General features: G+C 36.8%; 1 protein-coding gene across 9 annotated transcripts in view; it reads right to left on the bottom strand.

The window, feature by feature from the left end:
* Positions 1-1,155: 1,155 nt before the first annotated feature.
* The window catches only part of sanbr (SANT and BTB domain regulator of CSR), a 30,320-nt gene continuing 16,844 nt past the window's right edge, over positions 1,156-14,631 (bottom strand). For 3 of the 9 annotated variants that reach the window (XM_073928516.1, XM_001333632.9, XM_073928517.1), the window contains 14 exons: positions 12,821-12,907; positions 12,565-12,675; positions 12,325-12,448; positions 9,787-9,939; positions 9,562-9,695; positions 9,335-9,434; positions 7,531-7,563; positions 7,352-7,451; positions 7,125-7,213; positions 6,936-6,964; positions 5,938-6,011; positions 5,496-5,584; positions 3,074-3,165; positions 1,156-1,846 (listed from right to left, as the gene is read on the bottom strand). In XM_073928516.1, the coding sequence (XP_073784617.1) occupies positions 1,810-1,846; positions 3,074-3,165; positions 5,496-5,584; positions 5,938-6,011; positions 6,936-6,964; positions 7,125-7,213; positions 7,352-7,451; positions 7,531-7,563; positions 9,335-9,434; positions 9,562-9,695; positions 9,787-9,939; positions 12,325-12,448; positions 12,565-12,675; positions 12,821-12,907 (1,252 nt within the window). In that variant the 3' untranslated portion in view covers positions 1,156-1,809. Of the gene's footprint in view, positions 1,847-3,073; positions 3,166-5,495; positions 5,585-5,937; positions 6,012-6,935; positions 6,965-7,124; positions 7,214-7,351; positions 7,452-7,530; positions 7,564-9,334; positions 9,435-9,561; positions 9,696-9,786; positions 12,201-12,324; positions 12,449-12,564; positions 12,676-12,820; positions 12,908-14,631 lie in introns of all 9 variants that reach the window. The other 6 variants (XR_011007000.2, XR_012393384.1, XR_012393381.1 and 3 more) reach the window with 4 other exon arrangements.

The raw sequence follows: 14,631 nt of genomic DNA, 5'->3' as shown, positions 1-14,631 counted from the left end.
CATTTTGGTGTATTGTATGTAAAATTTTGAGGAAATAAATAAATTAAATTCATTTTGGAATAAGGCTGTAACATAAAAAAATGCGGAAAAAGTGAAGCACTATGAATACTTTCCAGATGCAATGTCATTCATTCATTCATTCATTCATTCATTCATTTTCTTTTCAGCTTAGCCCCTTTATTAATCAGGGGTCGCCACAGCGGAATGAACCGCCAACTTCTAGCTCATGTTTTACGCAGCGGATGCCCTTCCAGCCGCAACCCAACACTGGGAAGCACCCACACACACACTTATAGGCCATATCAATTCACCTTTACCACATGTATTTAAACTATGGGGGAAACCAGAGCACCCAGAGGAAACCCACGCCATCACGGCTAGAACAAACTCCAAACAGAAATGCCAACTGACCCAACCAAGGCTTGAACCAGCAACCTTCTTGTTGTGAGGCGATAGTGCTACCTACTGCTCCACCATGTTGCCCTTTTTTATATGTTGCAAATATTTTCATTTTTTTGCGCTGCTCATTTTTATTTTCAGTTCTTTAGTTTTGCTTGCAAAATTTCTTTTTATTTCTCATAACTTAACTTTCCCTTTGTGTTTTTTAAGGATTTGCATTTTATTTGCTTAATTTATTTTTCATTTACATTTCATTTATGATTTGTTACATATATGTTATTTTGAATCTCAAAGTGATGGCATGCACTGACCACCATTACATGAATACCAGAGGACGACAGCTTCAGCTAAAATATTCTTCTTTACCGTCATATTAAATAAAACCCTGTACATCTTGAATGGCCTGACGGTGAGTAAATTTACAGAAAATGTAAATTTTTGGACAAACTATCTCTTAAAAATGACAATGCAATAGTCAAACCTAATCTGTTTTAATTTAAAGACTTTTTAACAACATCTTTTTGTGATACCAACCATAATATAACCATGTTATTTGTAATAAACTCTAGTCATCAATATACAAAAAACCAAACTTACCAATAAAACCAAGGTTAATTCATAAAGGACGTATGAACTTATGTTCATAAAGGACGTATGAACACTGAATCAGTGTACAAGTAAAACTTTTATCCTTACTCATTTGATAAGAACATTTACTACAAACAATTCTAAACAAGTAAGAGTCCCACGCAGTTCTTTTTTTAAATGATTTATTCTATTTATTCTGCGTCTACTCCACATCACATCGGTCCAAATGGCACAGTTCTAGTTCCAGTGCAACAAAACGATGGACCACACAGGAATTAGTCGTCAGCGTCACTCGTAACCCAGTAGCTTCTTTGCGTATTATACAGGTTTGAGTCATTGCATTAAGACGGCTTAAAGTGCAGGGTCAGAACCACAGAGATGAGCTTTGTCTGGTCACCTGAGTTGGCTAGAATGAAGCAGGGACACCACAACAACACCACGGCTGGGATGAATCCTGAGCTAGACATGGGATGAGATGAAGCAAACTTTGCTAAATAAAGATTGTTTTCAGTAGATGCATTCAATTCAATAGCAGCCAAAAGCCTTTACTGTTTACAGTGCAACCGAGGGTTTTATTAGGTCCATTGTTTTTGTTCTGCAGCTACAATTATGACATCAGCGACCACACCAGTGAACCATTCTTCTCCAGGGATTGTAATGGAAAAGATTAATGCTCTTTCTGCTGTGTCAGGAGGGAGGTGAGGAGGAGTGGAGAAGAGGATGGCGGAGAGAAAGTGATGCTTTCTTCTGCTTCGTCAAACAGCAGCAAGCTCTTTTACCTCCTCCTTTTCAAAAACTCATCCACTTAGCTCAGTCTTTTGTCTAAGTCGGTCTTGACGGCCCCGAGCGTGTCTTTGCTCTAAAAATAGACCAAAGAGCTAGTTAAAAATGGAACGGAGAGAAAAGGAGCCAGAAAAAAAGTTTTAATTTAAGCCACAAACAGGTGCATTGAATAAAAAGTAAAGCAATAGTATGCCAACAGTGTACTTAGTTACTTAAAATAGTCATTTTAGCAAGTGTATGGTATACTATGAGAAAATGTTAACACATCTGAGTACAAAAAATTATCAAAATATAATAAATTGCCCTAAATTTAATAAATATTTAATTTGTTTTTTTAAATAAACAAAATTCCCAAAATGATTAAACAAAAGCTATTTTTATGTATTATTATGCTAACCGTTTTTTTTAATGAAAAAAAAAACATTATTTGTTAATTTAAACTATAATTAACAAATAATGCACTTCTTGTTATTACATGGGATTAAATAGTGGAATATAAATGAGGATATTTGTTCATTGTTGAACAACAAAGAAAAAGAAAAGTGAACATTTTCAATTTTATTAAAAGCAACCTATTTGACCCCATTTACAATATGTAACACAAGGCTTTGGTGTCTACAGGATGTGTATGTAAAGTTTCAGCTCAAAATACCCATCAGATCAATAATTATAGCCTCCAGAATCTCCCCATTTTGGTGTCTAAATACACTGTAGCTGCTTTAAATGCAAATTAGCTCTTTCTCCCTGCCCACCACTCCCGTGCGTGTCTGCTTCTTATCTTGCGTTAAGTCAGATAAACAGCACAGTGACAGACACAGACTCGGATGAAGCTGAAATACAGCTCATTAGTCAAAAATGGGCGGGGAAAACCACAGTCCTAAATCACATTGCGGGGGCCTCAAAACACCTGGGATTTAGGTCCTATTTTAACGTCAGGAAATTAAAAAAAAAAAGAGACTTGCTGGGTTTATATCACTCTAATATGACAGTGGACACATTATACCTACACACAGTTCTGTCCAAAAGATAATTTTCATCATAGGAGCCCTTTACTGCATTTCTAATGATCCTAAAACATTAACATACACCAAAAATGTCAAGCAAAAATGAAAACAGCATGAGTTTATTATTTATCCTTTTAAGCCTGCATGACGAGATCAGACATCCCAGTTTAGTTAGTGCACAAACACGTTCCTAATCCCTCCAAATCTTATTATTACCATTATGAATCATAATCTGAAATGCTTTTACTTGTTGCTTGTCTGTGCAGTGTCTTTACTTCAGTTGGAGGTGAATGCAGTACCTTAGAGTTTTCTCTGAGCTGCTTTGTCTTGCGCTGGACTGTGAGGAGGCCTTAAACTGGGCCTCAAGTCTTGAGTAGAGGCCTCCTGCAGGCTGAAACCACACAAACACACATGGGTGCAAAATACTAGAGCACAGTGCTGAAATATTGTGGTATAATTGAAATACATACAGAGAGTCTTACAGATGCTTTAGCAAGTTTATCTAAACCCTAAGGTACAGTATATTTCTCTTTTATGTGCAAGTGAGTGTTGGTGTTCACAGTTATCATTCATTCATTCATTCATTTTCATTTCGGCTTAGTCCCTTTATTCATCAGGAGTCCCCACAGCAGAATGAACCGCCAACTGATTTAGCATATGTTTGACACAGCGGACACCCTTCCAGCTGCAACCCAACACTGGGAAACACACATAAACTCTTACATTTACACACATACACTCCGACCAATTTAGTTTACTCAATTCACCTATAGCGCATGTCTTTGGACTGTGGGGGAAACCGGAGCACCTGGAGGAACCCATGTGAACACAGGGAGAACATGCAAACTCCACACAGATCCAGCCGTGACTCGAACCAGCCAGCGACCTTCTTGTTGTCAGGCGATAGTCCTACCCACTGCACTACCATGACGCCCGGTGTACAGTTAGTGGGACACAAATTTGATCATCAGTCTGGCTTCAAAAGCGGAAGCTACAGAAACTGCCATGATCTCAGTTGTTAATCTTGTTGGATTTGTCCACTATATTTGAGTATGTCAATCACCAAATTCTCCTTGACAACAAACTTGACGATGGGCATCACAGGACCTCCAGTGGTTCAGATCTTACTCCTCAGGTAGGTCATTCAGAGTGTAGGGGTGAACTGTCTAAAATATAATATCTAGTTAGCGGGGTGCCTCAGGGCTTGGTTTTTGGACCTCTCATCTTCTCTTTCTACATGGCATCCCTTGGATCTGTCATTCAGGAACATGGCTTTTCCTACCACTGCTATGCTAATGACACAACTCTCACACCTCTCAGTCCAGTTGGATGATCAGACAATAATAAAATGAAACACTGCTCGAATTTCAGCATGTCTGACAGAAATTTCTTGCTGGATGAATGTTTATCACCTCAGTTCAACTATACCTGGCCAAGATTAGGCCTGTCATGATATCTATTTTTGTTGTACGATATATTGCACCCAAATATATTGCGTTAAATGATATTGATTATTGTCACAGGCCTAGTCAAGACTGTGGTATGAATACATGTTTTAAGTATATCTACAACCTATAAATACTGAACTGGGTTGTTGTCCCACCGTCAGAAAAGTGATGGAACAAAAAAACAACAATAAACTACTAATAATGGCACAATAGATGTCCATTTTGATGAGTACATGAGTTAGGGAAATTAAAGATAACTAACTCAACACAACTATTTTCATTGCGCATACATTTGGTAGCGAAAAGTGCAGAAGATCAAAATATTTGGCATTTTGAATAGTTAAATGCAGATGAACTGAAAAGTCAATGTGTTTGCAAAAATGAAGTACACTACCTGACAAAAGTCTTGTCGCCTATCCAAGTTTTAGGAACAAAAAATAATAACTTGACTTCTAGTTAATTATTTAGTATCAGAAATGGCTTAAATGAAAGGCAAAGACCTCTAGATTACGCTTATTTTACTAAAATATAATATGATCATGCCTTGATTTTTAATAATTTAATTAGTACAGTAAGGCCTGACTTTGCTTAGACAAAAGTCTTGTCACTTAAGACAAATAATGTACAGTATACAATATAAAGTCATGCTGCAGTGGAAAAATAATTAATATTGTGTATGACTCCCATGAGCTGCATCTATACATCTCTGCAATGACTCAAATACCTTAATAAGTCATCTTGAATGGCAAAGAAAGCGTTTTTGCAGGACTCCCAGAGTTTATGGTGATTCTTTGGATTCATCTTCAATGCCTTCTTCATCTTACCCCAGACATGCTTAATAATGTTCATATCTGGTGACTAGGCTGGCCAATTCTGGAGCACCTTGACCTTCTTTGCTTTCAGGAGTGTTATGTAATGTAATGGGCAGCACAAACATCCTGATACCTCAGGCTGTTTATGTTGACATCAATTCTGAAGATCTCTCGCATGCCCCCATACTAAATGTAACCCCAAACAATGATTTTTCTTTCACCAAACTTGAATGATTTCTGTGAGAATCTTGAGTCCATAAGCGTCCTAATAGGTCTTCTGCAGTATTTGTGATGCTTGGAAAGCAGTTCAATATGATTCATCGGAAAAGTCCACCCTCTGCCACTTTTCCAAATGATCAAATAGAAGTCAAGTTCTTATTTGTTGCTCTTACAACTGGGATCGACGACAAGACTTTAGTCAGGTAGGTATGCTTTTGCTTAAAAATGAAGATGTTTAGTACCTCTTTTGTGTCTTTAAACTTTGTCTGCTCCTGGTCACCAAAGCGCATTTTAGTGAGATTGGCTATAATCTCCTCCATTCTCCTCTGATCTACAGTGAGTTTGAACAAAAAGACATCCGTCAAGATCATTTCAAATCTACGTGAGCTACACGAAGTCTTTAGTGCCAAAAAATACCTAATACTACTGATTAATTACCATTTTAAATCTCCACAGGCTTAATCCTATTTTGAATACAAAAGTGTTTATAAAACAAAAACATAAGTGACCTATTCTTCTAAAGAGCTGGCAGATGCACTTGCTGATGGATTTTACTTTCTCTGATGAGATTTTCTGGGGTTTAAGTGGTTTTACAAAAAAGGCTTGTTAGTATAAGACTCGCTCTCACACTGTGCAATTGTGAGGATCTTTGTTACAGTCAGAAAATTTGAAAAAGGCTCCTACCCTCCTCCCTCTGTGCATCCTGATTGTACCTCATGGAGCGATTGCTATCCCACTTATTCTTCTGGATGCTGACGCTGAGAGCCAAAGAGAGAAAGAGCCCAATGTAAATCACACATTGTGACTGGCTTGATTTTCTCACAACTGCAAATGTATTTCTGGTCATTTCATTTCTTACACTGTCAACTTGTCATAATGCATCTGCAATTTTATATTGCAATTTTACAGAATGTTATACCCCAAATGATAGTTTGAATATTTTCCTTGTTTGAGGATCAGTTTTTTATTTATTTATGCCCTTATTTAGAAATTCCTTTTTAATCATGTGCTACAACAATGTGCTTTAATGGATAGTTCATGCTAAAATTAAAATTCAACAGAAGACAGAAAGTCAAACAGGTTTGGATCAAAATGATGACAGAATTGTTAGTTTTGGGTGAACTATTCCTTTAAATAGAAAATTAAATAAATAATAAGATCAGTCCTATAGAAATAGAGATGTCCAGATCCGATCACGTGATCGGAAATCGGGCCCAATCAAACAGCGCAAAGCGAGAATATGTCTGTGGTCTCAAGGTATTATAAAGTTGACGACGACAACCTTGCCATAGCAAACTTTGAGATATAAAAACTTGGGATTGCCTGCTGGGTATTTTTAGTTGAGGTGCTATTTGTTTTATTTTAGATTACTGTTACACTGAAGTCCAAACAGGAAGAATTAATGTTATTTATTACTTGATTGTTCAAGCTACCTCACAGAAGTTTTCTGTTAGTTAACAGATTTGTTGAATGGTAAAATAATAAATAAATAAAAAACACAGAACGACCTGGATCCGTTTCTTCGTTCTTCTTTATTTTTTTAAATATATTATAGAAGTATCAGATTGGGTTTCGGTATCGGTAGATACTCAAAATCAAATGACTCTGACTCAGACTCGAGGGCAAAAAAAACCTAATCGGACATCTCTATATAGAAACAGTAGGTTTTTGGAGTTACTCACGTGAATGGGGTTGTATCTCGAGATGGTGCCTTTAAAATTACAGGATATATGAAAAAAAGAGAAAAATTACACATATCTTTTTCATTCTTAAGCAGTTCTTCTTTCAATTCTTATTTTCATGGTTTAAAAAAATCCAGCACTAATAATTTTGAGAAAGTCACTCTCATGGAAAAAATTAACTGCACTCACCTTTTCACCAGATTTCTCCTTGCGGTGAAAATTGGGAGAAGACACTTGTCTTTTCAAAGGTTTGCCAGATTTTCTTGCTTTCTTTGCAGCTATGTACACAAAGTCATATAAAAATCAGCAGTGTCCTTGAAATTGAACATGACTGCCACTCCTTGGCCATAATTAGGTACTGCCTATTAAAGAGCATGTATTGATTTTTTTTAATAATGTAAGATTTTTTAGCTTGCCTTGTTTTTTTGATGTGTCTTCTTCATCCCCAACCTCATCCTCGGTGACCTCTGACCCTGTAGTGTACTCCTCATCTTCAGACAGCAGAGACTGCTGGCGCTGCACAAGAAGAAATATGGGTGAGATGTGTGATTTTATTATAGGTGTGTAGGAAGTTGCATCAACGCTCGGTTCTTACCAGCTGAAGACTCCAATTTTTTAAGAGCGAAAACTGCACCAGAAGGGAAGAAAAGTGCTTTCATTATTCAAAACTGGACAAATACATTTAGATTGAGAATAAGTCAATACACACATGCAAAAAAAGGTAATTATGTCCTTATATTTCACAATAATGACTTTATATCTCAGCATAAAATGTTATATATAATAATGTATAAATGCAAATTTTCTCAGTTATAAATCTATTTAATATAACGGACATTGTACAGCACAATGGTTTATGATCTAATTAATTTTAATGATTAATTCATTAATATTATTAAATGTAGAAGCTGAATCACTGATATGTGTTGGTTTGCATTATTTCACAGTTCTAAAGTTCAATTTCAAATGGTTTATTTTATTTTCAAGATCTAAGGTAAACTATCTGCTGCAGCTTTCAGTATATGGCAATAAATGTCATGTAAAATGGCATTCAAACTCACACTGTTAGTATTTAACATAAATAAAGCACATACGGTGTACCTGAGGTGATCGTAATTAACAGGTACACCTAATAATAACTCCTTTTAAAATGGAAAATATTCCTTCTATCGCGTGCTGTTGCTTTAATTTAGAACACAATTTAAATCAGTTGTTGCGAATGAAAGTGACGAGCGGTGGGTGTTGACGCTGACGAAAGTAAAAAGTGGGAGGGAAGGGTTGCTGACAAAAGTGGAAAGTGGTGGTGGGGTGTCACTGACAAAAGTGGGGGATGGGAGTGGGGGGGTTGTCACGGATGAAATTGAAGAGCGGTGGACGCTGACTGTTGACGAAAGTTGAAGGGAGGAGGCTAGGTTGCTGACAAAAGTAAAAGTGGTGGGGGGTAGGTGTCGTGTGTATTGTGTATTGTATATAGCACATTTATAGTGTATGGCCATACACCCAAAGCTCTTCACAATCATGAGGGAGGTCTCTCCACACCACCACCAGTGTGCAGCATCCACAGGACAGCGGTGCCAGTGCACACATCAGCTAATGGTGGAGTAGAGAGACAATGATAGAGCCAATTCAGTGGATAGGGGATGATTGGGAGGCCATGATCATAAGGGCCGATTGAGGGACTTTAACCAGGACACCAGGTTCACACCCCTTCTCTTTACGAGAAGTGTCATGGGATTTTAATGACCACAGAGACCACAGGACCTCGTTTTAACGTGTCATCCGAAAGACGGCGCCCATTGACAGTGTAGTGTCCCCTTCACTTTTACTAGGGCATTAGGACTCACGCAGACCACAGGATTAGCTCCCCCTACTGGTCTCACTAACACCACTTCCAACAGCAACCTAGTTTTCCCATGTTGTCTCCCATCCAGGTACTGACCAGGCTCAGACCTGCTTAGCTTCAGTGAGTAACCGGTCTTGGGCTGGAGGGTGATATGGCTGTGGAAATTGAAAAGTGGTGGGGGGTGTCACCGCCAAAAGTGACAAATTAGGAGGGGAAGGGGGATTTTGGGTGGGTGTTGACGCTGACAAAAGTGACAAGTTTGAAGGTTGGGGAGGACATTTGGGCTCCTAATAATATCTCTTGGGGCCCCAAAACTGTGTGAGCCTTAGAAATGTCATAACTTTTACCCCCTAGCCGCGCCCCTGACAATAATAATACTGACAATAATTTTGCTAAATGGTTAACATTTTGGAGAGTCTACAAGGTGTATGTACATTTATGACCACAATTATAATCTTCATATTTGTCTTTTGGTTCTTTTAAGTTGTGTTCCAGGTGACCCAATTCCGAGTGTGATTGTGTGTTGTTGACAGTTACAACAAAAAGTTAGACTCACAGCTGTGGTTTCCTTGGGTCTGTGAGCTGTAAGCACCCCTGGCTCAAGCATAACATCACATCCTGGCACATTTTCACTGCCTACAGAAAGATCCTCAGAGCTACAGCAAAACAAAATAGATAATGGCATAAAACCATCAAAAGACTAGACAAATGACCAGACCGTTTAAATAATGCATAAAACAGAAAGCCAATCATTTATACAATTTTTTTTTGCTATAATCTAACCTCTCGGCCACACACACAGCGTCTCTGTGCAGCAGCAGGTCATTGAGTATTCTGGTCTGGGTTGAGTTTACATTGTGATCGCTACAGTCACCACCATCTGCCGCACTCACAATGTGGTCTCTTATTTTACAGCCCTGCGACAAGGAAAACAGACATTCACACATGGTGGGATGGGTTTAAAGGTCAAACGAGTTCACAAAGACAAATTCTAGCAATAACACAAACCTTGGGCATGAAAGAGGGATCAAATCGTAGGACTTTCTGGTTGCAGCAAGGATAAACACCAAGGCCGTGCCATCTATGATCTGCTCCAATGCCAGGATACACAACTGCCTCTGGGTGATACCTACACTGACCCAATTCGGTACACAAGAATGCCTGCCAAAGGCCATAGAACATGCACATATTACATTTTTATGGATATTAACTTTAATGTAATATGTAAGTGTAACTGATTGTAAATGTTAAGTCTGCAAAGTTCCAAAGAGCTTTCCAAAGTACTTCCAAAATAAAGAACTGCATTATACAAGTTACCTTACTTTCTGCACAAATCTATGTAGGTCTGTAACAGATTTTGATATTGTCAGCCAATGATCTTCAATGGCAGCTCATGAATGTGCATTTTGTCTCTCAGACAATGTAGTTGCAACTATGGTCTGGAAGAGTGTGTGCACCAAAACTTCATGTTTAGGAGATATAAAACTAATATAAACATGTAAAGCTTGTAGTAGAAGTCTGCATTATATACTATAAATTTCCGAATAAAGTACGGGAGCAGTCGGTAACTGGTGTATTTTTGGACGGAGACGGGCGGTCTAACAATATCGCTCCCGACTCCTGAGCGAGCGAGCACGCGTATGTATGTGTGTAAATGAGACAGCGTGATGCTGCGTTTAGCATGTTTGTCGCTGTCTGTGTGTGTGTGCGCGATTCGGTTTTGTTCTCCCCCCGCCCATTAGCGGGAACGGGCGCGGCGGGTAGAAAACGGAGCGGGTCGAGCAGTGGGACAATGAATGCAGAACGTAAGCGGGAGCGGTCGGGTTGGGGCTAAAACCTGGCGGATGCGGGCGGGAGCAGGATTCAAAATTTAGTCCCGCGCAGATCTCTAGAATGTAGTTTGAACTTTCTCCTAAATGGATCAACAGTTTTATTCCTCTCACCTCATACTTAAGTTTCTCATGAAATCGTGACCAATCAAATGCAGTGTCTGACATGCCCCCTTTAAGATGCTTCACATTTGATGCGGTTGAGCTCAATCACTCTCACTAGCAGAGCGGTGATAAAACAAAACGCTATTGGCTTAAAAGGGGAGAAGGTTCCACCCTCTCTTTATGGTTTAGTTGAGATTATGTCAAAAATCAAATTAAGATGCACATTTTAAAGCACTTCGTGGGACCTTTAAAAACAAGCTGCAAGTTGTCCAATCACAACACATTGGTTCATCTGGCCAATCTGATCACAGTATGCTTTAAGAAAGGAGGGGTTTAGGGAAACCAGACCCTTGAATGAACCATTTCAGACACTGTGATAAACAGAGGTGATGCTGTAATGTATATCATGAGCTAAATTTAAGCGTTTAAACTTGGATGAATGCAAACCTATTATCAAAAGTAAAATTAGGAAACATTAAAGGATTACTTCACCCACACATGCAAATTCTGTTGTAAATTACTCATCCTCATGTCGTTCCAATCTCCTGCAACATCATACATTATAGGAACACAATTTAAGATATTTTAGATTAAATTTGAGAGCTCTGTTATCCTCCATAGGATAACAATGTCCAAAACATTCCACGTGATATCTGTGGCTGAACTGTAATCATACAAAGCTCCAAGAACACTTTTGTGCACCAAAAAAAGTTAATATAAATTTGTTCTCAAATGTCTTCTCTTTTTCTTTCAGGTCGGATTTCTTTTCATGTCATTGGCATTACAGTCTACAGCATATTGTCGGTAGTAAACAAGCATTTTGATCTGACATGGAAGAAAAAATATTCCTGAACAAAATCATATTTTCCCTTTTTGGTGCACAAAGCTATTCCTGGAGCTTTGTATAATATAAATATTCCTTGCTTTGAACATCTTGGGACATATTTTGTTGTATATGCGGTTAGAGGGGGGGGATTGAGATGACAGTGGCTCTGTGGTTAGCACTGTCGCCTCACAGCAAGAAGGTTGCTAGTTTGAGTCCCGGCTGTGTCAGTTGGCATTTCTGTGTGGAGTTTGCGTGTTCTTCCCATTTTGGCATGAGATTCCTCTGAGTGCTCCAGTTTCCCCCACAGTCCAAAGACATGCGCTATGGGTGAATTGAATAAACTAAATTGGCCATAGTGTATGTGTGTGAAAGTGAGAGTGTATGAAAAATACATGAATGAAAAATAAATGAATGAATGCTGTTAGAGAGCTCTCAGATTGTATCTAAAATATCTTAATTTGTTTTCTAAAGATGAATGAATGTCTGAGGATTAAAATGACATAAGCGTAATCAATAAGAGAATTTAAATTTTTGAGTGAACTAATGAGCTATGCAGTCTTGTATTTTGTTTTTTCTTAATATTAAAAACCTTAATTTCAAAACTGCACAATGTTAATACAGCCTGTGTTACCTTTGACTAATATTTAAACTTGTTTGTTGATCTGAAACATTAAAGTGTGACAAACAGCAAAAAAAAAAAGAACACAAAAAGAAATCAGTAAGGGGTAAATACTTTCTCACACTACAGTTCATATGCATATTGTACTAAAATGACTATCTGTTTACCTGTTTGCAGCGTGAACATGTAAGGAAGTTGATAGTGCCCCAGATCCTCCAGTAGACCTGAACCCATGACTTTAACTCTTCATAAAGACAATTCACATACTCATGAACCTCCCAGGCCTTATGTCTACACAAACAAGCACAATTATTAACATATATCCTCATATGTGTGTGTGTGCCTAACACTTAAATCTAAGACTTTATTATTCGTGTTCGTGTGATTGAAATAGTGTCTTATATAACCTGCTGTGAGTGAATACAATGTTTCCTCTGGCATCTATGTTGATCTTGTTTGGAACACAAGGGATTTTTCTCTCTGTTTCTTTGGTTAGAAGTTTAAGGCAAAGTCCACATCTGCGGAGGAACCACATCAACAACACATTATCACTTTGAGATCCATATTTATGATATTTATTGTGCATGTTTAAACTACAAAAACACATCATATTATTTTCATAATATTAACAGGCTACAATCCAGCATAATGCAAATGTCTCACCTGTACAGAGTAGATGCATTACCAGGGGAATCGTGATTCTGATAACCATGATCAAATATTCTCTCAATCTTCTTTTGAAACAGTTTACTGATGGAAAGTTGAAAAAGGTGAGAGTAAAATATGATTAATAACATCATTAAACATGTTTTGTATAATAAAAATATTGTATTAATTTATTATTATCTTTAAATTACCAAAAGTTTTCTTTCAGTAATATTTTTTTATAAAACAAATGAATACAAAAAAACTAATAAATCAAAAGCGACAATAATGACATTTACAATCTTATAAAAAAACTGTTGCGTGTAAAATGAAAGAATCCTGAAAAATCTAACAAAATACTTAGTACCATAATGGTTTTCATTGTAGATAATAACAATAATTGTGTCTGACACCAGATAATCATATTAGACATTTCTGAAAGATTATGTGACTACAGTAGTCTGGAGTAAAAAAGTAATGAAAAATCAACAGGAAAAACATTTGATTTTGAATATATTACATTGTAAATGTTATTATTATTTTTATTATTATTATTATTATTATTATTATTAAAACAGGCCCTTTTCACACTTCTGGGTTTCTTAGCAGCAGAAGTCTTCATAATAGAGAGCAGTGAATGGGAGAGAACCACAAATCTTTTTGTATTAACATTTGCTCAAATATTAAATAAAACTTTACGAAAGTGTATTCACGACTTTTAAAACAAAAAGAAAAAAATGTGTTAGACTGATTGTGGAAGCCAGAAGAGAAAACATCAAATTTACTCTCCTGCACCTGTCCTGTACTTATACCTATTAGTATTAAATATGATATAATACAAAGTATAGCTTTATGAATGTACATAGAAAAATTAAAAAGATATTAAAGTTATTTTAGCTATATTAGTTAAAATGTATTTTAAATGTAAAAAATGCACATAAGACACATAAGACATTTGGGGCTCTATTTAACTGATCTAGGTGCAAAGTCTAAAGCGCACGGCGCAAAAGTATTAAGGGCATGTCAGAATCCACTTTTGCTATTTTAAGGACAGAAAAACATGATTTGCGCCCCAGCACATGGTCTAACTGTGTTGTGCTTATTCTCTTTATAGAGTTATGGATGTAATTTGAGTATGGATGTATTAAGAGTTTAAAGGAAGTGTGTAAGACTTTGTAAGTAGAAAAACTGAACGCTTCACTAGCAAGAAAACAGTTAAACAGATCATCTGCAGCGAGAGGATAAAGAACGAGACTCGTTCAATCAGCCTCTTTACTTTCTCAATTTATTTTACTGTACGCACTCCACTAAAGTCATCCATTTGCCTATGTATTTAATTTTGTTTAAGCGCAAAGATTTGTTTCAAAACTATTTCTAAAATCAGTTTTAATTTCCAACAAACCAATAAATGAACAATAATAACAAAGTGTGGTCAAAAAACTGAATTACATCCAAACACACGTCCTATTCTTATGCCTCATATGGTGATGTATACATCTCAAAAACCTGATAGGTGAAGAAATCTAAACTTGTTTTTATTAAAAGAAATATATATATATATATATATATATATATATATATATATATATATATATATATATATATATATATATATATATATATTATACTGATATTAATAATAGCAATATAAAAAAAAATCATTATTGTCAATAAGCCTCCTGGACATAAAGAAGGCATGGAGGTAGTGTTTTTCATAACTATGTTGTAAATAATAATTTTTGTAACATTTTTATCTTTTTTCCATATAGTTAATTGTGTATTGCTGTACATCCGGTGTGTATTAAGCGTCTGAACCTGCATAAGTGCAT

Source organism: Danio rerio, chromosome 17 (genome assembly GCF_049306965.1).
Source record: "Danio rerio strain Tuebingen ecotype United States chromosome 17, GRCz12tu, whole genome shotgun sequence".
NCBI lineage: Eukaryota > Metazoa > Chordata > Actinopteri > Cypriniformes > Danionidae > Danio > Danio rerio.
Note: the sequence above shows the minus strand (reverse complement) of the source record. Positions and strands in the feature narration are given on the sequence as shown.